General features: G+C 37.4%; 1 protein-coding gene across 2 annotated transcripts in view; it reads right to left on the bottom strand.

Moving 5' to 3' along the window:
• The window catches only part of LOC148648898 (hyccin 2-like), a 156,104-nt gene that overhangs the window by 64,746 nt on the left and 64,080 nt on the right, over window positions 1-27,278 (bottom strand). For both annotated transcript variants that reach the window (XM_088607246.1, XM_088607245.1), the window contains 4 exons: window positions 21,819-22,050; window positions 20,679-20,780; window positions 12,227-12,406; window positions 1,792-1,872 (listed from right to left, as the gene is read on the bottom strand). In XM_088607246.1, coding sequence (XP_088463372.1) covers window positions 1,792-1,872; window positions 12,227-12,406; window positions 20,679-20,780; window positions 21,819-21,869 — 414 coding nt within the window. In that variant the 5' untranslated portion in view covers window positions 21,870-22,050. The remainder of the gene's footprint in view (window positions 1-1,791; window positions 1,873-12,226; window positions 12,407-20,678; window positions 20,781-21,818; window positions 22,051-27,278) is intronic.

Genomic DNA, 27,278 nt, shown 5'->3' with positions numbered 1-27,278 from the left:
AGCAGGGAAGCCTCCGTCCAAGTGAGAGAGTTTCACCAGGGTGGGGGGAGAGAGTGTGTCACAGGTGAAGGGTTAAATTCTTTATCTGTACACCCCGTTCAGCAAAACACAGGCTTCAACATTAATGTATCTGCTGTTGATAAGACTAGGAGCCTACAGACACAAAGAATAACTGTTTTAACAATTCCAAAGAATTGTTTTTGTGTTGAAGACCAATCACAACTGTACCTGCCATCAGAAAACACTGACATAACTCAGTTATGTAGACATCTTATGATTGCAGGCAAGCGGAAATCTTTTGAGCAATTGTCGTAGAAGTTTGCTTAACCAATAGAAATCAAATACAATTGAAGTTTTCCTTTTTGAGACTTAAGTTGTTTGACTTCCTTATCAATTAAGTGTATAAAAGGTCAGTTGTAAATTTTCTTTTCAGAACCATCTTCCTAATTTCAAGGAAAGTGCTTCTCTTAGGCCAAATATGCAATAAACTCTTCTTCTGCTCGACAAAAAGGTCTCCAGTGGATTTTTACTCTACACAGGGCTGAAGTAACTGCCCTCCCTATAGTATCCACTGATAGGGGAGAGTGTCGCTGGGGTGAAGATGGTGCAGCTCTACCCACTGCCTCCTAACAATGGAGGGGAAATTATATTTGCATTTCATTCATTGTTCAGTAAAGTTAGGGTGATTGTCAATAATATAAAGATAGGGTGATTTGGCTATAACATACAATGTAAAGTCCATATGTATTGGTATTATTAAGTGACTTTATCTGGCTGCATTCACATTATTATTATATACTATAAGATGTTACATTTCTTCAACATGAATGTGCCTAATACATTGCTTTGGATGAATGTAACTTCCACATTGGACAATGGTCTACTGTATTTATATAGCACTTTTTATCCCAAAGGACCCAGAGCTCTTCACATATTTTAGTAGACCCACTTCCTTCAACACCAGTGTGCAGCACCCATGTGGGTGATGCATAGTAGCCATTGTGGTAACAGCACAACTACACAGCACATCAGACAGAAGAGTGAGAAATTGCTTCAGTTGAATAAAGAGGGAAGCTTAAATAGAGCAGAAAGCACAAGCCCAGGGAGAAACTAATTCAAGACACCATGGTTAACTTCCCTACTCTGTAATCAAAATAGTTAGGACCTCAGTTTAAAATCTCATTCAAAATAACAAACATCTTACAATACATGGTCCCCCAGTCACAAAATTGGGGTATTGCTTTGGGATTTCTGCTCAAGAGGGAGCAGCAACCTGGATTTTGTTGACGATCTCTACTGCGAGATTCAGCCTTCCTTGACAACTGAAATTTAACAAGATTATGGTAAAAAAGAGGTAACGCTGCTGTGGTGTATCCCCTGTAAGATGTAAAATGGTGCTCTCCGTATCTTTCTCTCCAGTTCCTCTCCACATCTGCTTAGTGCAACATCATGTACCGACAACACACTGGATAATAGGCATGTTTGGCTAAGATCAGGTTCGTCATCCGCTCTGCTGCTCGCTGTGTTTGTTAGCTTGACTGCAGTGTGCAAACAAGTTGGGTATGTGGTCAACATATACAGAAAATTGGAAACTGTAGGGATAAACTGAGCAATGCAGTCTGAGACTGCCAATATGAGACACAAAATGTCAAAACTTGCTAAAGTACTGTGGTACTGTTATTGCTCAGCTGGCAATATGTTGTTCCTATCACCACTTCCAAAGACAAATGATACAGTATAATCCCCAATCCCCAAAACCTTAACTATGATAAGAAACAGGCATAGACTCACCTCATGATATATCGATGGTTTTGATAGCGAAGGTATGGTGAATGACAACAGTTTACTATTTCCATCTTTGTCCACAATTTCCTGCAGAGGGGAAAAAGAGAGATGTCAGTCTCAAAATAAAATATATATTCTTCTAAATTACTGTGTGAAAGAACTCCATTTCCATAAATCCCAAAATCTACTTAAAGGTATTTTTTTTTCCTTCCTGGATTCTTCTTAATGTTCTGTATATTTGTTATATTAAACTTCAGAGCCTTGACATCATCATAATGTGTACAGTAACTCCAAGTGTAACAGGACTGCAGATAACTGGCATTTTGGTGTAGTGGAGTTAGTTGCTGTTCAGAGAGTGAAGCTGTTTAGCAAATTCTGGCAGAAGCAGAGTCGTACACATTACACAAACACAAAATGCAGACAAAACCAAGAGTATTATACCTAGTAGCTTGACCTTGTACATCCTGCATGGCTTAACACAGAATCTCACTAGGAAAATTTATATTTATCACCGTCTGAAAAAGTGATTATTTTACAATGACATCTTGTCTTGATACTCAAATAACTTTAGTTTGTGTGATGCCATGTGGGGTGTCTGCTGTGACTCACAGCAGGGCTCACAAGTGCAGCCTTCACAGAGTTTTACGGATGCAAAATGGCGCATTGCACAGATGCAGCCTTCCGGCTCACAGGTGTAGTCTTCACAGTATCACAAGGATACAGCTTTTACCGGGCTAAAAGGTGCAGTTTTCACAATATCATTTGGACGCAGCTTTTACTGGGCTAAAAGGTGCAATCTTCACAGGGCTCACAGATGCTGTCTTCACAATATCACATGGATGCAGCTTTTACAGGGCTCACAGGCAAAGTCTTCACAGCACCTCACGGAACTGGACCAATCTCACAAACACTCTGTGCTTCATATACAGTACCTATCTCTGTCCTGCCGACTTCCTTGTCAGCTGACCAGCATAGGCATGAGTTCAGGTTTCAGGCTTCTCCATAGTACTTTGTATTTTTCCCACTCTGTCTGGCTTATATGTTCTACTGACGAGCACACAGCTGCCTTTTGCTTTGGTAATTGATGCAGCTGCCACTCTGCAGCCAATAGCCCCAATAGTCGATCTTGCTAATAAGGGTAGGGGGGAAACATTACATAAATGGTATGATGCTTTGAGGACATACCGCTCCTTAAGAGCTCTGCCTCTCACAGCATCAAAAATGGGATAAAGCAGCAACTTCATGGGCTTGCATATAATGTGAACACTGAATTTTTCTTACCACTCCTTCAATCGGTGCTAATTTCTCCCAAGAGGCAGTACGCAAGTGACAAACATTTGGGACAGGCAGACATGCACAATTGATTAACAACTGGCGATTCCAAGCTAGGTGGCTATAAATTAAAAACCACTGGTAATTTCAGATTTAAAAACATAAAATGCAGTTTGCTGTATTGGCACTTTGTTGGCATTCTGCCAATGACAGTGTTCTCAGATGGTTTGAAAAAGCATTAACACACATACCGAAAACACATCTCTCTTTAAGACACTCTGTCCCAATACACTAATCCTTTGCACTACCCTGTATTTAGTGAACTGTGTCCTTTCAACATTGTGCAAGTGGAAGTGGCCTTAATGGGATTACAGTAAAGTTCCATATACACCATTAAAATGATTGGTAACAAAGCTTTCTTTGTCTTAACGAGAGCTGTTATTAATCACAGGTATGGGTCTCGCAGGGGATTGTGCTAATGCTAGAGATATCACACAGAACATCCTAAAGTTCAAAACCAGAGAAGCAAGAATCCCACTACACATTATAGTTGAAACTGTGTAATTCAGGATTTGACAATAGGAGACAGGATTTGCTTAGCCTTCAGAATTTACAAGATGTAGGGTGTACTATAACACCTGATTGTTGATATATTAAGGTGGTCACTTCATTCCGAGAGAATATGTTAAAATAATAATAAATGTTAGTTGTCTCTTTAGTACAGTTTGTTCTTAAGTCTGAGCTAGTTAAACCCCACACATCAAACTGTTTGAAACAGGGGTACCAGCAGGTGTATCAACCTGCAGATCACAACTGGCAAACCACTGAAGCTAAGCACTATGAACCTGGTCAGTACCTTGATGGGAGACCTCCTGGGAAAAACTAAGGTTGCTACTGAAAGAGGTGTTAGTGAGGCCAGCAGGGGGTGCTCACCCTGCGGTTGGTGCGGGAGCTAATGCCCCACTATAGTGACAGGGACACTATATTGTAAAAAGGCGCTGTCCTTCGGATGCAACGTCAAACCAAGATCCTGACTCTCTGCGGTCATTAAAAATCCCAGGGTGTTTCTCAAAAAGAGTTAGGGTGTAACCCGAGCATCCTGGCTAAATTTCCCATTGGCCTTTATCAATCATGGCCTCCTATCTCCTCCATCTATTAATTGGCTTCATCACTCTGTTCTCCTACGCACTGATAGCCAATGTATGGGGAGCATACTAGTGCACTATGACTGCTGTTGCATCATCCAGGTGGGGCTGCACATTGGTGGTGGTGGAGGAGTGTCCAGAAAAGTGCTATATATGTGTAAGCAATTACTATCAATTACAATGTTTCCCTGCAAATTGCACTTTATATGAACAAAAGGTCAAAACTTAAAAATTGTATTTCAAGATTTTGCTCCAAAACTCTGAAATTTCACATATCTATTGGCAATGCCAAAATGAGACAAGCCCTTCTTTTGAACATGCGTAGAGCAACCACAAAATATGATTCTGCACAAATGTGTATGATGAGAGAATCATACACTTTGCATCTTCAGAGCATATGAAACACATCGTGAGTATACTAAAGAGAAATAAAAAATAAATAAGCTGAAATGACCTAAAACAATAAACACAAACATAAACATAATTACACCAAAGTGCAATTGATATAACGTACAAAGCATTGTAATTAAAAGTTAACATTGTAAATAACTATTTAACAACTGGCAAAGTTAAATGTGGTGCTTTTATCACTTCAGCATTCATGTACTACTTTGTTGAATGTATTACCCCACTCCATATTGCAACTACCAAGCCATTCATTATAGTCTGTCTACTGCAGTGTGTACAATGGGATACTGCTACAGTTCTTTTTCATATCTTAGCTCCAAATGTATTACTTGTTAGGGAATAGAATTTCTGTTCTGGTGTCCAGTCCAGACTGCCCCATGCTTTCCAGACAGGCTCTGGGGAGCTGCAACACTAGGCCTATTAGGAATTAGAGACTTTCTGATTACGGATGGATGTAGTCGTTCCTAACACTTTTGGTTGTATTACTTTATTACATTATTATAACGTAGAAGTTACAGAGACTTGGCATTCATAAAAAGATGGAAGATGAATTTTAATATTATTCTATTTTTGTATAAAGTATCCAAGGGATACAAATGGGTCTAATTCCAGAAGATGTGTAAAAAATGGTGTATATTACTCATAAAGGAGGAAATGCGACAAGTAACATACCACTAGTAAAAAGACAATCCTGTCAGTTCTAAATTATTTTATTAGAGAATTAAGTGAATGAAGGGTCTAAGGTAACTTCAAACAACTACTCACTAGTCATTTCAAGTGACTTAGATGAGGACCTCATCTGACTTAGATGTGCCTACTGACTAAAAAGTTCCAAGTGTAAGACCCATTCACAAACAGGGAACAGAACCAGGTAATCATAAGCCATTCAGGAATACCTCAATTACATCCAACGTTAAATACAAGAGCAAAATCAGAAGAGCATCTAATTAAAAAATGTACTCTAAGAAACAGAAAGTATAGATTTAGAACAGGTACACTGTTCCTTACTAACCATTGAGCAAGAAACAACAGCAATATATAACTCTATGGCGTTATAATGTGATATATTTAATCTTTTAGAAAGCTTTTGATTGTGATAAAGTACAATATGATAGACTGCAGTAATCTAAGGCAGACCACCTGTCTTCCCTATATTGGTCAGGAGACTGGAAGACAGCAACTCATTTCCCAAAGTTTTCCGTAAAAACAGGTTCAAACAAGGATGTCCATCTTGTCTCAACCCCCCGTCTTCTTACAGTAATGTTCTTCACTGAGGCAAGCTATGGAATTATCACAGCATTATACAGTCACATGCAGTGAAGGTGAGGGACACTCGTGTAGGCAGCACACGTAAAAGTAGTGTTAAACAGTATTAATGTACAAGCACTACTTAAAAATTAACATTCTTTACATTTCCATAAGAATGCCTATGGGTAATAGAAAAAATAAACTACTGTACACTGTTTCCTAGGGATTGACCGGTACCACTGCATTGACGTCATTCTAATCAATCAATGGTGCCTTCTAAGTGGCTCTTCTGGTAAAGGAATTCACTCAGACTGAGCAGACTGATACAAGGTTTGAACCTGGATCATATCACCAAACTGAGTGGGATTCCTCAAGAGGCACAGAGCACAACTGGTTGAGAGCAGCCAAAAGTGAGGTGGGGTTAGTCTGTCAGAGTGACATAGCAACCCCTATAGCCTCCTGGGTACTTGCAGTCATGTGGTGTTGTCAGCAAGGGACATACCTCTACTCTAATCAGCTCTGAACAACTGGGACAGGGCTACAGTACATAGCCTGCGAGATGTCAAAAGACAAGTGGCCTGAAGGTGGGAGGATCATAGTTCCTCATTCTTCCCTGCCTATGGTTGTGGTATTATAGCTCTGATCCAAGATATGAAATAGACGCAGGCTACTTGAGCTTGGTTAGGAGCAAAACATTGCTAATTCCATTTTATAATAAAAAGGGCCAGTTTGTCTACAGGATTAAATACCAACTCAGTTTCCTAACAACATAAAATAACTAATTATTGGTTTAATGGGACAAATTTAACAACCTCTCCCTGCTCTGTGGGTGTTGGTGTTTAAAAAGCCCTAGTATACCTGTAAAAATACCGGCTTTCCAAGTCCAGAACTGCCAATTCCCTACCAAATGTATTTGTGTACATAAAATACAGTATAAATTAAATTCCCCAGAGAAGCTGTAGTGATTGTCTTGCCATCCCCTGTCACCTGACTATCTGGGGAAGACATCTTGTCAGGTACTGATTTAAAGTCAAGAAAGGAGACTTCCAGGGTTCCACATCTGGCATTTGCCATCTGGAGAAGGTGGGCAGACCCTCTAGCATGCTTTGCACCAGTGGAAGAAAGAGCCAATAATATAGTGAGCCAATAGTGAATGAGTGAGACAGAGCAACAGTGAGCGAAAACAAATCATATAGGAGGCAGGGTGGATTTGGAGGATTTTGGTGAGTTTGGAGATCAGAGAAAGGGTTCCATATGTGACAGAGGATAGATTCACCCGAAGCCATGCTCCAGGGACAGAAGGAGCCGAGCAAGAGAATGAGCAAGACTTAACAAGCAAAGGTAAGAGAGAGTGAAAATGGATGTGAAAGTGGGAAACCGGATGACAAGTTGGTCTGCAACTTGAGAAAAATAGAGCCTGGGCTTGCTTTTCTAGTTTTGTGATCAGACAGGGTTTGGACTGGTTTGTTGATTTTCCCTTGAAAATAAAACTACATTGCACTGCGTTTAATTATGTCAGCTCATGTAATAATCAGATGAATAAACAGATCAGATGAATGAAAGATTTGTAGGAAATTTAGAGAATTGTGTTTTACAGGAGGACTAATGTTAGGAGTTCCGCAGCACCCAATTTTTAGAGAATAACACAATGTGTTGGATATAAAACCAATTACTTCGATTATTGTTTAGAAATGTATTTACGGTAGACAATTCAGATAGTTTAGTTTATTTCACAAGACAATACCTAGTACTGAGACACCACACAATAACAACTGAACTTTCTCTAAATGAATCAATATTAATTCCTTTCATATTGATTAAAATTGCCGAATACTGAAACAGCACTAGATCATTTTCAATAACTGCTATTGTGGGAAATTCTTCATCAGAGGAGCAGAACAAAGTCTCGTGCAGTTTTAATGAGCTCAATAAGGACAGCAAAGCGCGCTGTGTCTGCCCCACAGAACAGACACACTGCAAGGGGCTCCCAATGCTTATATAGCATAACTTTTGTTGGAAGCTAAATTAACAGACCCCAGCAACACCTTCAACAATGTGGTTAAGTGGTAATATTGCAATGCTGGATATGTCCCACTGAAAACTGCTTATCCAAGTCAGGGTCAAGATAGCCCGGAGCCTATCTGAGGAAGCACTGGGCACAAGGTGGGATACTCTCTGGATGGGACGGCAGCCCATCACAAACATACGTAGACAGACGCACTCACACCAGGGCCAATCTACATACCAGCATACAGTATATATTACATACCAGTCTTTGGACTGTTGGAGAGAACTAGCACCCGGAGGAAGCCCACATAAATATGGGGAAAACATGCAAAGTCCACGCAAATAGCACTCCAGGAATTGAGCCCAGGGCCCCAGCACTGTGAGGCAGCAACCCTAACCACCCTGCCACCTTGAATATTGAAATGTTCAACCTTTTAGAATTGTGCCACAAGCAACATGTAATGCACTTAAACGTTTATTGAGCATAGCACACTGAGTCCTTTTCAAATCAGTCTTTAAAACTGTACATATTTATTACATGTTTGCACAGACTATAATTTACAGCTCTACAGTGTACAGTTTGTGTTTGGGCAGACTGAGATCTAATTTATATGTCACAGGAATTTTCTTAGTACACAGTTCTGACTCTGACAAATAAGGGAAAGTGTCAGTCTAGCGTCAACAAATCCTATTAAACTGTAATTAATGAAGAAAAAATGCTGATGTTCTCATGTCTATGGTAACAGAACACTATCTTCAACATAGAGAAAGAAAGCTTAAATTGTCTTTTGAAATAACATATTTCCCGTGTTTACTGAACTTAATTACAGACAGTTAAATTTTGTTATTCATTTTTTTTCAGCCAGCAGATCTACAATCTGACATATAACAAGAACACATTTTGACATATTTATAGATCATATTGATTATTGTGGAAATTTGCTAAATACTGTATTGCTTGTGACTTATTTTTGCCCTGTGTATTGGTTGAAGCCAAAAGCTTTGTTTACTCATAGAATTTGTAGTGTATCACTCGCAGAAATACATCACCTTAACAGAGAAAGGCCTCCTTTCAAGCTTAGGAGACTGTTAAAATTGGCAGTTATACTGTACATTACAGCATTACAGAGATGTATTAAGAATATGCATAATATTATACAATATTCTGATCTGTTCAGAACTGTTATGATTTACATTCCATTTTTGTTTAGACCGAATTTGCCCTATAAAGTGGTGTCAATTAGGCCAAACATTTTAAAGGACTAAATTCACAAAAAACATTAGCTAATAGTGAAAAAGTGGTGGGTAGTTACCAGCCTTCATGCACTGTTTGGTGATGATCAATATCATTTAATATGCTCAAGAAAAGTTAATTGTAAATTGTGGCATTTTTTAATCAAGAAGCTTAGCAAATTTGAAACAACAAGAAAATAATTTTAATGCCTTTTTTGGATATCATATAAATACTTGTTTCCAACTGTTTAGAAAACATAACTTTGTTCTTATGTTTCATTGATAAATTTAAAGGCACCTCATAGCATCCTAGAACTACAAGGCCAGATGGGATCTCTAGGTTGGCCTGCTGCTGGCTTCTGCGTGTTGTGTGTTTTCAGTGAGAAAACAACAGCTGCTGAAGGCTGTACAGGACCAACTCAGCTCTCTCTTATCAACCTCAGCAGCTGGGCCTTAAGGTGGGAGCATCCAAGTGTCGCATTCTACAGTACTGGACAGTACAGTAATAGTATGAGAGGAGCTAAGATGAGCTGAGAGGAGAGGTCTCCTGCTGTATAATTTTGTACCTTATAACATGATCTTAAATAAATCATTAAACACAGCTAGCTACCACAGCATATGTAGTATCATATAGCGATATTTTAATCTAAATGCTTTAATAAAGAAATCCATGGAAATACAGTATCTTTGTCAAGAAACATGGGTGTGAAAGAAGCCTTTCTGTAAAATGATTCATGCCCTTAATTCAAAACAAATCCTTCTTGTTTCAAGATCAGAACAATAACTGTGTACATGCCTCATAAGATGACACTTTAGTAGGTATATCCATCCAGAGCAGGATAAAACCAAGCTGAAGGTCAAGTGCAGCTTGCTGTATTCTGTATGTATTGAAGGTAATAAATGTACACTCACATCTCAGGTTGTTGACCTCATTTCCTTAATAAAAACCTTCAACATCTCTAGTTAGCCATTTGAATTGACTTATGCTGGTGGACAGCAAAGTTGTTTTAAGGGAAAAAAAGGGATAAACCTTTTAAAAAATACTGTTTTACTATATACAGTATAGCAATCTTTATGTGGGTTCTAAATACAAAATGAAAGGGTCTCTCTCTCTTAAACATGACATGTAAGACAAGAGACTGACTGAGGCTGTACTCAGATTCTAAAAATCCTTTGAGAATGATTGAATGCACAGCAAAATAGGAAAATACACTTTTTCTTTTTGTGCTCTCAAAATGAATGGCCTTTTTTTAAGGGTACTTTTCTTTAAAAGGACCTTGGGATTGTTGAATTAAGGACAATTATATATTTTGCTACAATGGAAACGTGAGAATCCTGTAGTATTCCATTCCTTATAACTAACCTGATGAAAAATGAAAAGCGGAACAAATAGCTCTTTTTACAATTTATGGAAAATGATTCCTTCAATATTTTAATTTTGTGGTTTGATTTTTGTCTGAGTGGTTTCTACAGTGTCCTTGCAGCGAACACAAAATGTCTGTCTACAAAATGCCTAAGAACAACAAAGGCTTACTCCAAGGCCAATGTTAATATGATTAACAAGATACAACAATAGAAGGCTCAAGAAGGCTCCACGGCCGAAACGTTGTGTTCTCTTTCTTCTTTTTTTCAGCATGGAATAAACCTATTACTTGTTCCAAGATACAACAATTACTTCATGAAGAGATGCTACGTAAAACAATTCATCTCTATAAAAAGAAGACAGAGTATTAAAAGACCCTAAAAAGTCTGACGAGTCCATGATGAGTTACTACATTTAGTTTTTTCGTTTTTCACCTAAACCACCGTTTTCAGTATCAAATAAACAGTACGCCAATGGTGGCTATTCTAATAATGAGCTGGAAGTCACCAGGAGTAGAATAAAATCTTGAAATGCCTAAATTTACTACAGCAATTACTTAGATGCCATGAGATGTAAGAATACCATTAAACACAAATGTTTTACAATGAAGTTCATGTGTATGTATCCATTTCAAGCTGGCTGGTCACATTAGCAGTAATTTTGAGCACACACCAGAGGCAGCCAAGCAGAGCCCATTGTGTAAGCTGCAGGCTGAAAGTAGACTTGATACATTGTTAATGAAATAGTAGCCCAACAGTTAAGCTCAACATGGCCTTTTCACACTTCTGAGTTGGCATGTTTTCCCTTGCAAAATTTATCTGGATTTTATCTGGATTTGTTGCAGAGCAAACGTATTTTGAGAAAATGTTTTCGATAAATCTAGTTCTACACCACAACCTTTTGGAATTTTCCTTTGCTTTTCAAATTCTACAAACTAAAAAAAAAACAAGAATTCTACACAAAAGTTGTACAAGCCCCAGTTACAAAAAAATGAGTTTTACTAAGTCTTTAATCCATTAGTTGACCTAGTCCTGACAATGCAAACATTGAACTGCACAAGTAAAATGCTTCCTGGTCGGCTGAAGTAAACCTCAGTTCAACTCGATCTATTAGAGAAAATTCTACAATGTGGGAATATTCCTTAGTGGGAAATTTATTTCCTTGGAAACATATCAGCATGGACGCATAGTTCAAGACCTCATCTGTGCTAAAAGAGAACAAGGCATGCTGCTATATATTCTAAGTGTCCTTGTTTAACCTTGAACATCCCACACAAAGCAACAAGATCCACAGCATACTAGTTCATGAGTTATGTTATTACTCATGTTAGAAACCCTGCTGATATTTCCACCTGTGAAAACAAATGCAACAACACTAAGACCTAAAGATTTAATTAGAGAGAAAAGTGATGTTTTCTCTTCTTTATTCACAGTTTCAGGAAATTTCTGTAAAGAATGAAAACAGAAGATTAACTATATGATAAAATTTAATTTAAGGAAATAAGGCAAATGAGTTACTAAAAAGTAGCTTCAGGATTTTTATAGATTTAAAGTTAAGCACTAAATCTGTTTACTCAGAGAAAGGCGTTTTAACTCTCATTGGAGAGAGCATGCTAGGAGAACCCCCTGTCATAGTGCTTTTATTTCTTTGCGAATTCAACTTCAGTCTCATTCACCTCCTTTGCTTCTCAGTGTCAATGAAGCCCTAATGCATCAACATAAATAGGCCACTTCTCTCTTATCCCCCAAAAGAGCAAGGTGCCTACCAGGTTGTAGATGCCGAGCAGCAGGGCCTCAATGCAGCCGTTGCTCTGTCTGTCTCGGCTGGCAGTGACTCGGAGATAAACCCACACCAACTCAGGCAGGAACTGTAGCGTGAACCTCTTTAGCTTGTCCTCAGAACTGCGGTAGAGCTCAAACAGTTGGTGACACACAGGCTCCAACAGCTAGAGAAGAAAATGCACACAATTTCAAAAAGCATAAAAATGGCAGAAACCAATTTGCTTACTTAGACTTAACAATAATTAGCTATAACAGCATTTTATTTAGCAGTATTTAACTGAAAACTTCAGTTTCAACTACCAAAACCTTAATACTGTGGTTGGGAAACCCAAAACTAATGGTTCAAGTCAGATTCATAGCCTGCTTTCTAACTTTATGGTTACATACCAGTATTATCTTGGCAAAATAAGATGTTCATCATATTAACCACTGAAGTCACTCTGTCATATGGATTTGATTTAAAAAACTACAGAAACCTGGACGTTAATGCAGAATGAGGGGTTAATTTTCAAAATAGTTATGTTTCTGTGGAAGGAAATCCATTTATTGAATTAAACAGTCAAACAGCATCTTCAGGAACCTTCACATCAAGACAGTAAGTAGGAGTTAAGTACGACTTGGGAGCTAGATTCCAGACCAAGGAAGAGACATACTGCATTTATAAGCCCTTGAAAGACACAAATCAAAGCAAGTAAGCCTTTTCATGCTTATAATGCAAAGTTTGTACTGGGAACTGTAAAATATTTTTTACAAGATTTGAGCACTATAGATGTAGAGCACTAAGACTGATTAAGATTCAACAAATAAAAATGTGATTTCAGAAACACAAGTATACAGCATTGTTAATGGAAATATGATACATTTTGGCTTTCTGTCAAATTCAGAGCTAGAAATGCCCAATTAAAACAAAGGAATTAGTAAAGAAATACAATATTAAAAAATGGTCACTGTCATAAAAGCTGTACACTGTTGGGTGCTGCAAACCTATAACAATAAGAAAATTATCCAATCATCAAATTCCTCTCATCTCAAAAGGCTTTCTGCAAAGCATTGTCCAGTTTCAAACTACTTCCCAAAACGTTACGTATGTTAAGAGTTATCAGGTGCTCTACTACAATAAATTCATTTAATAAAAATGATGTACAGAGAAAGACTACCTTTTTCATTTTGAATTTGAATTTTTTCCCCTTTATTCAAATGTTAATGTGTAGTTGCCAACTATTCTTCACTTGAATTATGCTGCAGGTGCAAAGACAGCATACAGTTGGATTAGTTAATAATAATGAATCCAGGTGGTGCACTGAAATCAATCAGCTAAGCACTCAAGGACAAGGTTTGTAGAAACCAATTTTGCTGTTGTTCAACTGATGTCATTAATATACTGAAATATTTAAAGGTCAGTAAAAATGGTAGGAATAAAAAAGGAGGCTGACAGATATAACTGATCATAGAAACCCACTTAAATTTTCTTATTGTAGAGCAAAGGCCTCAAATCAGTTTTTGCATGCGTAAAAACTTTGGTTCCTCTGGAGTTAACGGGCAGCAACTTTGTCACAAAAATTGTTTGTGGTTTTCTTTTAAAAAAAAAGTGAGCCCTAAAACATACAGATTGATCCAATAAAATATGCATACAGTTCTTGGAGATGGTCAGGAAATACAAAACACATATCTCTGGAAAAAAATAAAAGTGAGACCAAACTCAGAAAATGTGATACTAGTAAAGAAATGCTGGTAGGCAGATTTAAGCGTGACAGAAAAAGCACCAGAGGCAACAGTTCTGCCTTGGAAGTAGTCAGTGGAGTAAGATAGAAGATGGACAAGAATAACATCTGCACCTTGTCAGATTTGCTACCTGAGGGAGACGGCAACAGGAGTAAACATCAAAGAATCGAGAAGTAGGAAGGGAAATGGCTGTAAAGTTAGAGAAATCATTACTGGGGTTAGCTGCAACAGAAAGCCTATGAAGATGGTCTTGGAAAATTGCTGTGTCGAGGACATTGGATCAGAGTATTATGAAACAACAAAAGGCTGGGGTGAGTATGACCAAAAGACACAAAACCATAGACACTAAAAGTGATGGTTTCGGGCTGAATAGGACAGTGTCGACAGAGCTAGAAGAAAGAATGGAAATTGAGTTTAGTCACATGGAGGAAGGAAGCAAACCTGGGGCCTCAGACTTAGAGGATTGAGAATTTGAAAAAGTCCAAACAGGGCAAAAATGAGAAGAAAATACAGGGGCTAGTTTTAAGAAGAAGAAGAAAACACAAATGGAAAAGGTAACAAAGGTAGATGTGTGAGACACAAGGAGAGACTAAGCAGGTGGAAGCAATGGCAGCTCGGAGGTCTTTGCACCTGACCGGACTATAGCATCTCAAGTAACATCATGAGAAGGCATGGAGGTTTGTTGGAGGACTGGGACTTGATTCTTGGAAAAATATAAAGAACCCGTTCTTTCTTTGAAGTATTTCTTTAAAATGCAATTCCACATTTGTGAAAAATTTGTTGAAGTTTTGTTACAGTTCAATTGGTGATGGCAGGAGAGCTTTCAGAATGGAGAGGAGACAATTTGCAGATTTTACTGTGAGATTGTGTTTGTCCAGAGCAGCTGGGATCTATAGAGGAATTAGCTGGAGACAGTCAACAGGATTGATGTTTTGCAAATAATGGTTTGACAACTCCACATATCGATCTACAGTGAGACATGGAAGCTTGATACAAAGAACCAGGTACTAAAACATTAGGGGTTTAGAATTGACAGACCTAGAGGGAATAGCAGCAGATGGAAAACGTACAGATATAAGCTCAGTGTGAGGACCCAGGGATTCCTGGCCAAGACCAAAAAGCTCTTCATCAGAGTTTCAGATTTCAAAATCAATTGCAGGTGAAACAATAGCAGTGGTGAAATAGGTAGGATGCAGATTCAAAGCACAGTCCATGCAAAAGATGTATGTGAGGGAGAGAAGAAATTATGTATAGTACCTATAATATGTAAGTACATGACATCAGGATTGATTACAATTACTGATGGATGGGGCAGATTGAACTTTGTTGTTTTCATCCCTCCTGAACTTTTGTATCAACTCCATTAATTATACAGTGCAGTACGTTCCTAATAAATCTTAGATATTGTAATGGTATCCAGAACAAAGTTAGTAACACTTCACAGTAATCAATCCATTTCCCAAGTGCTTTAAAATCAAGTGTTGTAATAACTTTGCCACACAGTTGCTAAAAAAACTCAGCTCCTAAGGCAATCCTATGCAAACACCCACCACCAACCCAGAGCCAGATTAAATGCAAGAACAGTTTGTTCATTTGCTTCCCTGCAATTCAACAGAATGTACTCTGCTGTACACTGCCTTACATAATAACAGCATTTTTTTTTGTCCCTGAAGATTACAACTCCATGCTTAAGTCTGATATTTATTTAATTTCACTGCTCAGAATGATAAAAATCTTTAGTTTAGAGAACCATGTTAACTCTAAGTAGAAAAATAGGAAAAAATAGGAAAGACATTGAATGCTTCATGCTGGTCATAGCAAGAGTGCATTCAAATGGTAGATAGTTTTCCTGCTGTTAATTCCCATTACAAAACAACATTAATTATACCTTCATAGTACCCACCTTGGCTATTTCATACCAGTATATCAGTATATACCGTATGCTGTGAATTCGGGTTCGGGCAGGAAAAGAAACAAGGCAATGCTCTTGTTTGGCCCGCAGACACCTTTTATTACACCTCAGTCACCCAGCTATGGGCAACAGAGACAAAGTCAAACTCAAGGTTGGCACATACACTAGGGAGGTAAACGGGACACGTACGCAGATTCAGGATGATTACACATTAAGGGATAACAGAAAAATACACAGGTAAAAACTAAACAGCTGTTTACACAAATGGGATTAGATTATTTATGTTAGCAGAGTGACCTAGTGGTCCCTCTGCACTCTCACACCCCATCCCATAGCTATAAGGCCCAGCCTGCATTGCTGTGCATGCAGGACCCGGGTACACCTCCTCCTCGTCACCCGACGAGGGCGCTACAACAAGCTTTCTTTCCTTTGTACTGTAGGCAGACAGACTAGGGTAATTTTCATTTTTTATTAAATAATTACATTACAACTTCATATGTCAAGGCTCATAATCAGCACAGAAGGTATGCATAAAGTAAATCAATACTAGATATACAGTATTATTAATAGTACTGAGTCACTGTTTTCAATCAAGAACAATATTAAAATTTCCAGTCAAGTTCCCATAACTTCCTTGGTATTTTTAGTATTTAAATTTCTACATCAGTGTTCCCAAGGAAAAATATCAAAAGAACTGGACAGTTATGGACAAAGTCATTAAACTGTATTATCAGTCATCAGCAGAAAAATGAAAATTACACATTGAATGCTGTAAAGTTACACATTTTTCCAGAAAAATGGACTAAGCAATTTTTTTATGCCTCGTCAAGGAAAAATCATTAAGTCTCATTTACAAAAAAACTGCTGTTTACAATGAATATAATATCGTAAATCACAGATACAAATATAATCAATACAGGGAAGCTCTTTCAAGATCATGTTTGAAAATTAGTCTGAAGTTTACAGCATATATGTAAAAGAAGACAGGAAGAAAATACACAGGCTGTGAAGGCAAGCTGTCGTGTTACTCAGTTTGTGGGGACTGACTGCAAGGTATTTTCTGATGCTGAATTCATAACTGAGTGAATGTGATGATGAAAGGCATGGGTCTTGAAAAACTTTAATCTGCAAGCCTGTCTTGAGGGATAATCACTTGGAAAACTTTTGTAGAATTTTTAATTTTAAAATTAAAGCTGTGTGAAAAAACTGCTACTTTTGAGATTTGGATTGGGTGGATTGGATTGGAACAGCTTTGGATGAAAGCAACAATTTAAGAAGAAACTTGATTGTTGTTAGGGGGGCAGACAATGAGTTAAGAGCTGGCAGTGCTATACACACATCACGAGAGGTGTACAGGTAAAGATCATTAATGGCTTGTCTTGGAATTATTTTTCTGCAGCGACACTAGTGTTCAAGTAAAGAAGCAGTTGTGTAAACAAGAAAATCTAAATGGTAAGGCTTTGCATTGCTTTTGTTGCTTAAACGCACTTATGATTACATCAGTCAAATGAGATATATAACCACAATCTTGTGGTTTTGATATGTATGAGGGTACAACCAAGTCAATAATATATAATCTTTGCAGTTTGAATCTTGCCTAATGTGAATTTCAAAACTGAGTCCTTAACAGATCATCTCTGAGGTCAAAATACTGGCACTAATCAGTGTCTATGAACTTGATATATACTGGAATACAGAGCTTACTTTTCTAAACAGGCCCCCTTTTTGTGATTTAGTCTAACACAGTGGTTCTCAAACTGTGGTACGCGTACCGGCAGTGGTACGTGGCATGCCGCCAGGTGGTACTCCAAATGACCCTGGAACTGTGTTGTGTGCGCTGAAAAAATCGGGACGGGTTTTCATATTTTGTATTTTTATACGTGTCGAATACGCAGCCTACGTACTACGATACAGTGCGCGCTAATACTTCAGTGGACACAAGAGATACTCTGTAATTCTATACCACTCTATAGGAATGCGTGCTACGGACGCAAGTGACCAATTGTATTTAAAAAAAGCTACAGTATCTCCAGCAAATAGGGAGAAAGGAGAATGTGCGTAATTTTGGAACAATGCCAACGTTGCAAACACAGGAATGCATAGAAATGCGTGCTATGAACGCTGGTGATCTTGTGAGCACAGGAAAGCGTGAAAAATAACAGAAAAATATTTAAGAACTGTTCTAAGTTAATTTGAGAAAAATACACCGAGCGTCTCTGTGTTTCTCTCCCATGCGCATGAAATAAATACTTAAAATAAAGACTGAAATAAAAACGGAAACGTGGAAAAATGCAAGCTTGCGGATTGCTAAAGCAGATGTTTTTAACTGCAATTAGATGAGTCTGTAGTCGATTTGGCCAATTTGCTCGTTTACGTTAGATACGAGTTTGAGGGTACGTCCCGTGAGGACTTTCTGTTCTGTAAGCCGCTACCAACAGGAACTACAGGAGAGCACGTATTTCAGCTTCTGAATTAATTTATCGGAGAGAATGGCATCGACTGGATAAAATGTGTCGGAGTTTGTACAGACGGTGCTAGAGCAATGACAAGCCGCCACAGGGGTGTAGTTGCACGAATTAGAGAGGTTGCTCCAGAAATTAATGGTTTCATTGCAACATCCACCGCGAAACCTTTGCCGTCAATAAAATGCCTGACGATTTAAAATCTGTTAGACTTGTGAATTGTATCAAGGCTCGAAAAATTAATTCACATCTGCTTTGCTCGACTAAAGAGGCTCACCCCTCTCACTGAAATGGTGCTTTTTTATTTTTATGTGTTGTTTTTTTTTCTGTTAAACACTTTGAGAAGCCACATTTTAATATATCAAAAAGTTTATTATTAAAATATTTATTATATGTGTGTGTGTGTGCACATGCGCTCATGTTGGTCATTGATAATTTCTGGGGTTCCTATGAGATGGTGACTTGTAGGTGGTACTTGGATGCTTTGGTTGGATTAGGGGTGGTACTTGGTCCAAAAAGTTTGAGAACCACTGGTCTAACACATTGTGATGCCCTATTTATTTCCTTCATTGGCTGAAATGACAATTAGTCTCTCCAAATAACCGAATATAAGTATCTGTTAAATGATTATTGACTGTGAAAGTCAATATTTTTACCCAAAAGGAATATGGTGACTCTAGAGGAAAATTGTTTGTACACTGTTCACCCATTAGCCTCTTTTAGCCCTTTAAAAAAAAAGTATCTGACAGATTATGATTATTAACTTGAGATTCATTTTTAAACTTCAGTACAACTGGAGCTAATTAAAAAGCTAAATGAAATCATATCAATTATATACATTTAAGCCCAACAAAACAATGCTAGCTCCCTCTCACAATTTAAATATAATATAATAATATAAAACTGTCTTGATGTTTAAATGATGATAAGAAAAGGTCTTAATTGCCCTTTATTTTAAACTAAACATTACAACTAAAATATGAAATGAGCAGCACCAGTGAAAACATCCATCCATTTTCTAACTGCTGTATCCTTTGCAATTCTTAATATTTATTAATAATAACCTGATACTATCATTGTTTTTATATTATTATTAATACTATTATTATTACTGTTATTATATTAAATAATATGATGTCTTATTGAATACATGAACTAATTAAATAATACTTTTTACAATTCTTAGATATTTTAACATTTCCTTACAATCTGCATTCAATATTTATTTGAATCCGCACAACCAGTTAAAATACTCAGCAGTTTTCAACCCTGCAGCCCAGTTTTTCTTGGTTCAGGTCTGGAAATATACAACTGTGAGTACAGTTGCATTGCAGTAGTACACAGCTGGCCAAGTAATTTCTGCCTAATCATTAGAATTGCTGCCCTGTCAATAGACCAGAAATCCCTGGGATTTACCAGGTGCCCAAGTACTCACTCAGTAAGAAATGTGCTGGTTCTCCAAATGGCAGTAACTAGTTTAAGGCACATCAATTGGAAAAGGCTGATTCAGAGTACAGCTTTTGCAATCCTCAGTGCTACTGAATAAATAATTGGTAGAGGCCACAATAATAACCATTATATATTTCAAAAGAGTATTAGCGATCACAATTTACATGATAAATTCAGCATCACCCAATGTATGTATGGTTGGCTCACAGGGAACCCTATAGGTACCCCTGTACCTAAAGAGGGTGAATGCAGGAGTTCAAAGATGCTTCTCCAACCTTCTCACCCATCAAGTTATTCATCTTGAGATGTAAGGAGATCTGCTGAAATGTACTGAAGGATTTAATGCAGACTTGTGGAGAGGCAAATAGTTCAGCTAATTGCAGGTGATCAAAAAAATGTTGGATTAGTTTTTTGCAGGAAGGTGTGAGAATCCTAGCTATTTCATCCCAACATTTTGGTTCCAGCAATTAAGAAGTCCTCGTCTAAGTTAGTGATGTAACCCAAGGTCAACTTTGCAACTTGTGAACCATATAGCCAAGAAACCAGAACCTCTAATTTTGTTTTAAAATCTGCATTTATAAAATTGATCCTAAATCATCTAGCCTAGAGATTCCCATCTCAGTAGATGCATCTTCCTATACTGTTGTTGAGAGAAAAGCTGGTGCCCTATTTAGACACCTCACATCACAAATCATAAGCTTTTTTTAAGTGTTATCTGTACTTTTGTAATCATGTAACCCACAATTTAAACTTCAAATGGCAAGTTTAAGCATATGGGTATGATACCATTTTGAAAAATGCAAACAATATGCTTGCAGCATTATAAAGGTTCTGTGGAATTCTGTCATCTACATTATTTTTATTAAATCAGTTCAAGTACTCCCCACTTACCTCATTATGGGAATCCTGGATAACTCTATAGAGAGCAGGGACTAGCGTTTTCTTTCGATGAAGTGTTGCTGCATAACTAGGTATCTGGTTTTCAGGTAAAGCCTATAACACAATAGGAGAAAAACAGATTGGTACTGCACACAAATTATCTCAAGATAACATGCAACTTTTATATGAGTAATTGATATGAATATATGATATTGTATTGTATGTATTGTATTATTATGTTGTGCTGTGTTAACTGTGTTGAGCTGCTGTTGCACAGCAATTCCCTCACTAAAGATCAATAAAGTATCTATCTATATTCATATCAATCACTCATATCTTATATTAATATAAATTACTCATATGATACTCATATGAATATTAATTACTTTAAGTAATTTAGATTTAGTTTTGCAAACCAGTATTCTGAAGTTTACAAAAGACTAAAGAGATAGAAAATGTGTCTTGCTAGTGCAGTCCTACTTGAGTTACTCTGGTTGAATGTTTCTTGAGTCAAGGAATGTATGTTAGAAATGCACATTGGGAAAAAATAGATCACTCACAAATGCACTTAGACAAATTTCTTGGTTAACCAAATGATACATTATTTATCTAGATGAGGATCCAATCTACAAACGTAACCTAACCTCAGCATTGCTTTTGAAGAAATAATACAAATAATACAACTTAGATTCTGTAATCTTGGCTCTAGAACATTTTGGTTTCAGCACTTATGAAGTCCTCGTCTAAGTTAGTGACCATATACCCAACTGTAAGGCAAGTTGGAATACACATCCTGTGGAGTCATTAACCTAATAAGTAAATATTTTGCGGTCTTTAAAATGATGAATATCAACCCAAACTTTTTTGAAGTTTAGGTTGAAGACTCAACAGCCAAAATGTTATTTCTTCTTCTAGTTTCCTACAAGAAAATGATTTTTACTTGTTCCTTTGCAGCCATCACATGCTGACACAGCTCCCCATTCCAACCTAAACTGCATTTTAATACTTTTATTTTTAGTGATGAATGAAAGAACTTGACTTATGAGTAAGAAGTATGAATTAATTAAGAATGGATACTACCGCATCAGCTATCTTTATGGTTATAAATCATTGCTATTTAACATATAGTCATGAAAAATGAATGAGACTTACCTTGAATTCTGAAAGCCATTCCTCTACCACACCTCTTTCAGACCCCAGCATCTTGCCACAGAACCCACTATCCTGTGTTGAGTGGGATGGGCAGAGACGATGACAAGAGGCGTTATACTTCAGCTGTTGGAGCTGTTACTGTTCTGAACTCGCTGAAGACGACTTTCTAACATGATGTGGCTAACTTTCAGGAACCAGGAAGGATGGTCACTATTTATACCAAATGGGAAACCTGCAAGAAAGGAAACTCATTCAACCCCCTAGAAAAAAGCATGAAGCAACTTACATACAAAGGCCACTACAGTGGTTGGTTTCGCAGCAGTAAGGGAATGTGAACACACCCTTTCCATGTCTACTTGCAAGACTGCAAATTGAATCTGTAAATACATAAAACATCTTTAAAACGAAAGTGGTACACATTCATGCAATATCATATTATGTCACTTTGGAAATACTTTAATAATCAAATTCTGTTTCCTTTACTTTGCTCGGAAATGCTGTTAAGTAACAAGGCACAAGAACAAGTGCCTTGTTTTTTTTCTGCTAAATTAACAAAAGACTCCCTCATAGTCATAATACTTCTTAGAAATATTCTAAGGAACTTTAACTTTTGCAGGTAGACTCTCCATTCTAATCCCACTGCAGAATCGTGGCACAACTAGCTCGGTAAAGAGCATTTTAATTACCTTCCAAAAAAGTAACTTAAGAATGCAAGGAATGGGGGCTCATGGATTAAAGAAAAAAGAGGCATTAAATTCTTAAGAGGGGAAAAGGCAAAAGACCATGGTGTCACAGCTTCCACAAAATTGCAAGCTACTTTGTTCAAGAGAAGAAATTCTGCAAATAAATGCAGTCTAAGCGTATCTTAGTCTCTGGCAAACCTTTGATGACAATTTGTTTTGTTTGACAAGAACTACAGCCAACCACAAATGCAAGATGAAAATTTTCTGTAAAATCAGAATAATTTTCTTCATTTCAAGCATTCTTTATAATTCAGCTTCAAATGATTTAACAACACAAAAAGCAATGCACAAGAATGACTACTTGGTGACTCATATGTACTGAAATGTCCTTGAAAGACAATGGCAATATAAATGATCTTTATATCTGGCAAAGAATATTTTACACCAACCTCATTCAAGAGTTGGTGTGAAGTATCATGTTCTTGAGGCTTCCATTTCTAGGTAGCTGTTTATACCACAACTCAATTTATTTTCCCTCTCAGGTACAAGCAACCTGATGCACTGACTACAGTTTAATTTTCAACTTGAAAACATGATAAAAATACTGGGTATGATTTGACAACAAACAGCCATCCTCATTCATTTTGATCCTTTACTGAAGTCTTGTGGTTTTGATTTTGAAAACAGATTTTTACCTCGTTTTAAACTAACGACAAATATCTTTTGTGGTGACACCAAAAGTTCACATGATCATATGAACACTTGCTATTGAAAATTACAAATGACAAACTTTTCTGTAATTCCTAAACCTGTTTTTCTCATCTTCAGTCTTTTGCAGTGTTTTCAGATTCAGACCCAATGATAAATGGATTAAGTAAAATGTCATGTGCCTAACAGAGGGCTTGAATATAAAAGTTCTATACATCAATTTCCCTACGGGATTAATAAAGTATTATCTATCTATCTATAATCCATTAAGTTTTGGCATTGAAGTATGCTGTAGTACAAGGAGACAGGACAACATTCTCTTAAAACTGTTTGAATAACTAACATCCCCTTTTCTTTGTGAAGTGTTGCTTGCATCATCATACTGTAGTTACACAAACATGTGTCTTCCAAGAGTTCACTGTTTTTATACACATCACATAACTGACCTTATTTTTGACTTTGCTTTCATTTGATTAAAAGTTGCAATACAACATGGTTTTGACAAAGCTGCTATTGGCAATGATTTACAGTTCATGGCAAATCGCTTTACTGAATCTCACATATCTTTCAGGATTTTTTTAATTTTACTTAAGGAAACAGCTAAATACACTCTGTCCTTACGAATGCTATTGTGGAACACGTCCATGCTAAAAAGAAGAAGAGAAACAACATTTATGGCTGTGGAGCCTTCTTCGAGTGTTATAAATGTTATGTTCTACTTCTCAACTCAAAACATTCTAAGTCAACACCATTTCACTGAAAGCGATATTCACTTTCATTTCAAAGTTTACGGCCCTCTTTTTAAAGAATTTATAAGTCTTTGTCACTATTCCTTTCTCAACCATTTAAAGGTCTCTAACAAAAAAGCCACAAAATTACAGAGAAATAGTTGGATGTTAATATAAACAAAACCACACTCACTGCATCTAGTAGCCTTAAGCAACATGTCCCACGATACTAACAAGTGAGCCTCAGTTTATTTTTCTGTACTGAGGACTTCGCTTTCCACAAATGGAATTCATATTATTTCTTATGGGAACCAGTTCAAGGACCAAGTCTCAAGGACCCATTGTATTGGGATTAAAGGATTGATTAGGGAGGGATTAAAATGGATAAAAAAGAAGTGATATTTTCATAACTTTACAAAAGAAACATTAAATAACCCTTGACTGGTCAAACAAGGAAAGAATATTTTTAAATGAAATGACAGCATTCTTCATTGGATACAGTGTAAGTGGAAGCAATTTTAGTCAAATTAAAAAAAAGTGTGCAAAGATTCATGGGGATAATGTAGTACTTTTGAAATGCCCTTCTAAGATTGGTTGGTCATTAACCGCATATATTCCATATCCCATTCAAGAGATAAAGGACTATGAAGTGCGTGCTCATTTTAATGATTATAAATAGAATTGCAGTCTTGTGAAACTATTATATCTGACTGTAGACACTTATTAAAAATTCTTAAATATTGCAACACAACCAAGGGGATCTTTATAATAGGTGGGTTTCAGGACATACACAAATGTAACCATAAGGTACAAAAAAGTGTTTTATTTGCATTGCAGGAAAATTATATAAACAAAACACTATCTTCTTTTTGACATTTAACTAAACTTCTACAACTCTCTCTATAATTACCAATCAGCCTAAACTACATACTGGCCTAAAACCACTATCTTAAACTAAGGTTGCTGCTGGAAGAGGTATTAGTGGGGCCAGCAGGCGGCGCTCACCCTGCGGTCCATGTGGGTCCTGATGTCCCAGTATAGTGACGGGGACACTATACTGTAAACAGGCGCCGTCCTTCGGATGAGACGTAAAACCGAGGTCCTGACTCTCTGTGGTCATTAAAAATCCCAGGGCGTTTCTCGTAAAGAGTAGGGGTGTAACCCCGGCGTCCTGGCCAAATTTCCCATTGGCCCTTACCAATCATGGCCTCCTAATAATCCCCATCTATGAATAGGTTTCATTACTCTGCTCTCCTCCCCACTGATAGCTGATGTGTGGTGAGCGTTCTGGCGCACTATGGCTGCCATCGCATCATCCAGGTGGATGCTGCACATTGGTGGTGGTGGTGGAGGGGAGTCCCCATTACCTGTAAAGCGCTTTGAGTGGAGAGTCCAGAAAAGCGCTATATAAATGTAAGCAATTATTATTATTATTATTATTATCTTTCCCAAACTCATATCAAACATATTCAGTTCCACACAGAATCCTTCAGTTCCGGGAATATCTTCCTCAGAATCGCTTTCTTCCCACACAGGATTCTTTCTCTTCTGCTCCCTTCCCACACACCTTGCTTTCTTCTCTCTTGGAAGCCCCTTCTTCCTGGCTTTCAATCATTACCTGACCAACTGGACAGGTGACTGAGGGCAGCAGGATATTCCCTACAGTTTTTTAGGGTAATGTAGTTTAGGCCAGAGGTGCCATCTTGCCTGAGCCTGTTGTCCTCACAATGAGCTTAATCCATAAACTAGTCAGCCTTTGTTCTCCAAGATTTGGAAACGCAGTCACAAATTCTCATTATTTTAGTAAGAGGCTTATCTGCCCTAGAGTGCTGACAGTTAGATTTTCTACAATGTCAAAATTGTCTTGGAAGAGCAATAACCAATCTACTAGTTTTAACAACCTCAGTGACACCTAGAATTAAAATAAATGATCAGACTCAGACATTTCTCTTTTCATCGCTTAGAGCCATGAAATAAAAACATTTCCCTTTTCATGGCTTTGAGCTATTCTTTAGGACTTGCATAAAGTCTTATCTTGTCACCTCATTTTCCTAGTGTGATCATAAAGTGATCAGTACATGCAGGGCAGGGCTCAATGTGTGTAGTAACATTTGCTCTATGGAAATGTTTTAAGTACATGAAGTGCTAATATTAGCCCCTTTTGGTTTTTTATTTAATAGGAAAAATGTCTGATTTTGATCATTTATTAGTTCTGGGTGAGAATGCACGCCATCTACCCAGAATGGATGCTGATTAGAGAAAAAGGTGAAAAAACACATCCTTTCAGTGTTGCATGGAGGAATATTTACAAAGCTCCATTACTTTATACAGTAGTTCCATAAAAACGGGAATTATATGCAGCATAGAATAAACTATGGTTTATTATTTTCTTTGTCCAATTAGGCCATGCCAATAAGTCTGAAGACTTGAAATGTAGGTCATATTAGATTTCTATACATGTTCAGTGCTTATTTGAGTCCCTTGAAGCTGTGAGATCCAGATTCATAAGAACTTTTAATAACAGTTACAAATGAGAGGAGATCACGCTGCCCATCTAGTCCATTTGTTAGTAGCAGTAATTGATGCAAGCATCTCATCCAGCTGTTTTGGTAGCCAGGCTTCAACAAACGGGCTGAGTATACTCCCACAGCTCTTTAAGTAAAGAGGCAGCTCTTCCTTTCCTCTTTCCTCTGGTTTATGCTTCATAGTTTAATCTGAAGAGTACTACCGACTTGACTTTGTCAGTGCCCTTGAGGATTTTGAATACTTGTATCAAGTTCCCTTGCAATCTTCTTTGTTTGAGGGAATGTTCTGTTCCTTCGGTCTGTAAGTTTAGGAAATTCCATTATGCCCTGGAATATATCCAATTGCTCTTCTCTGAGCTCATTTCTGTGCAGGAATATCTATAACCTGGTGGCTAAAATTGTACACAATGTTCAGAAGGCCTTACTAGGACATTATACAATTATACAATTTTTTCTTCATTTAAGTATTAGCAAATTTTACTTAGAGATCTTAACATATTGTTTGTCTTTTTAATTGCTTTCCCACATTATCTAGAAAATGTCAATTATATATGAAAATAAAACCTTTTTTTAAGTAGCCTCTTCTAGTTCAGCACTTTCCATTTTGCATTTATAGTTTTTTGAATTGCTATGTATAAAAACAACGATCACCTTTCATACAGACACATTATCAAACATAAGAATCTCAAGATAAATCTCGAAGACTCCCCAAAAGTCATATGATCCCCAAAAAACTGGGTGGAGTCTGTTTCTGACCCCGGATCCCCCAGACTAGCCACGACCCAAAGACAAGATTTCCTTTCCCATCAGCCTCTC

Source organism: Lepisosteus platostomus, chromosome 14 (assembly GCF_059453375.1).
Source record: "Lepisosteus platostomus isolate fLepPlt1 chromosome 14, fLepPlt1.hap1, whole genome shotgun sequence".
Lineage (NCBI taxonomy): Eukaryota > Metazoa > Chordata > Actinopteri > Semionotiformes > Lepisosteidae > Lepisosteus > Lepisosteus platostomus.
This window is presented reverse-complemented; position numbering and strand designations above follow the sequence as displayed.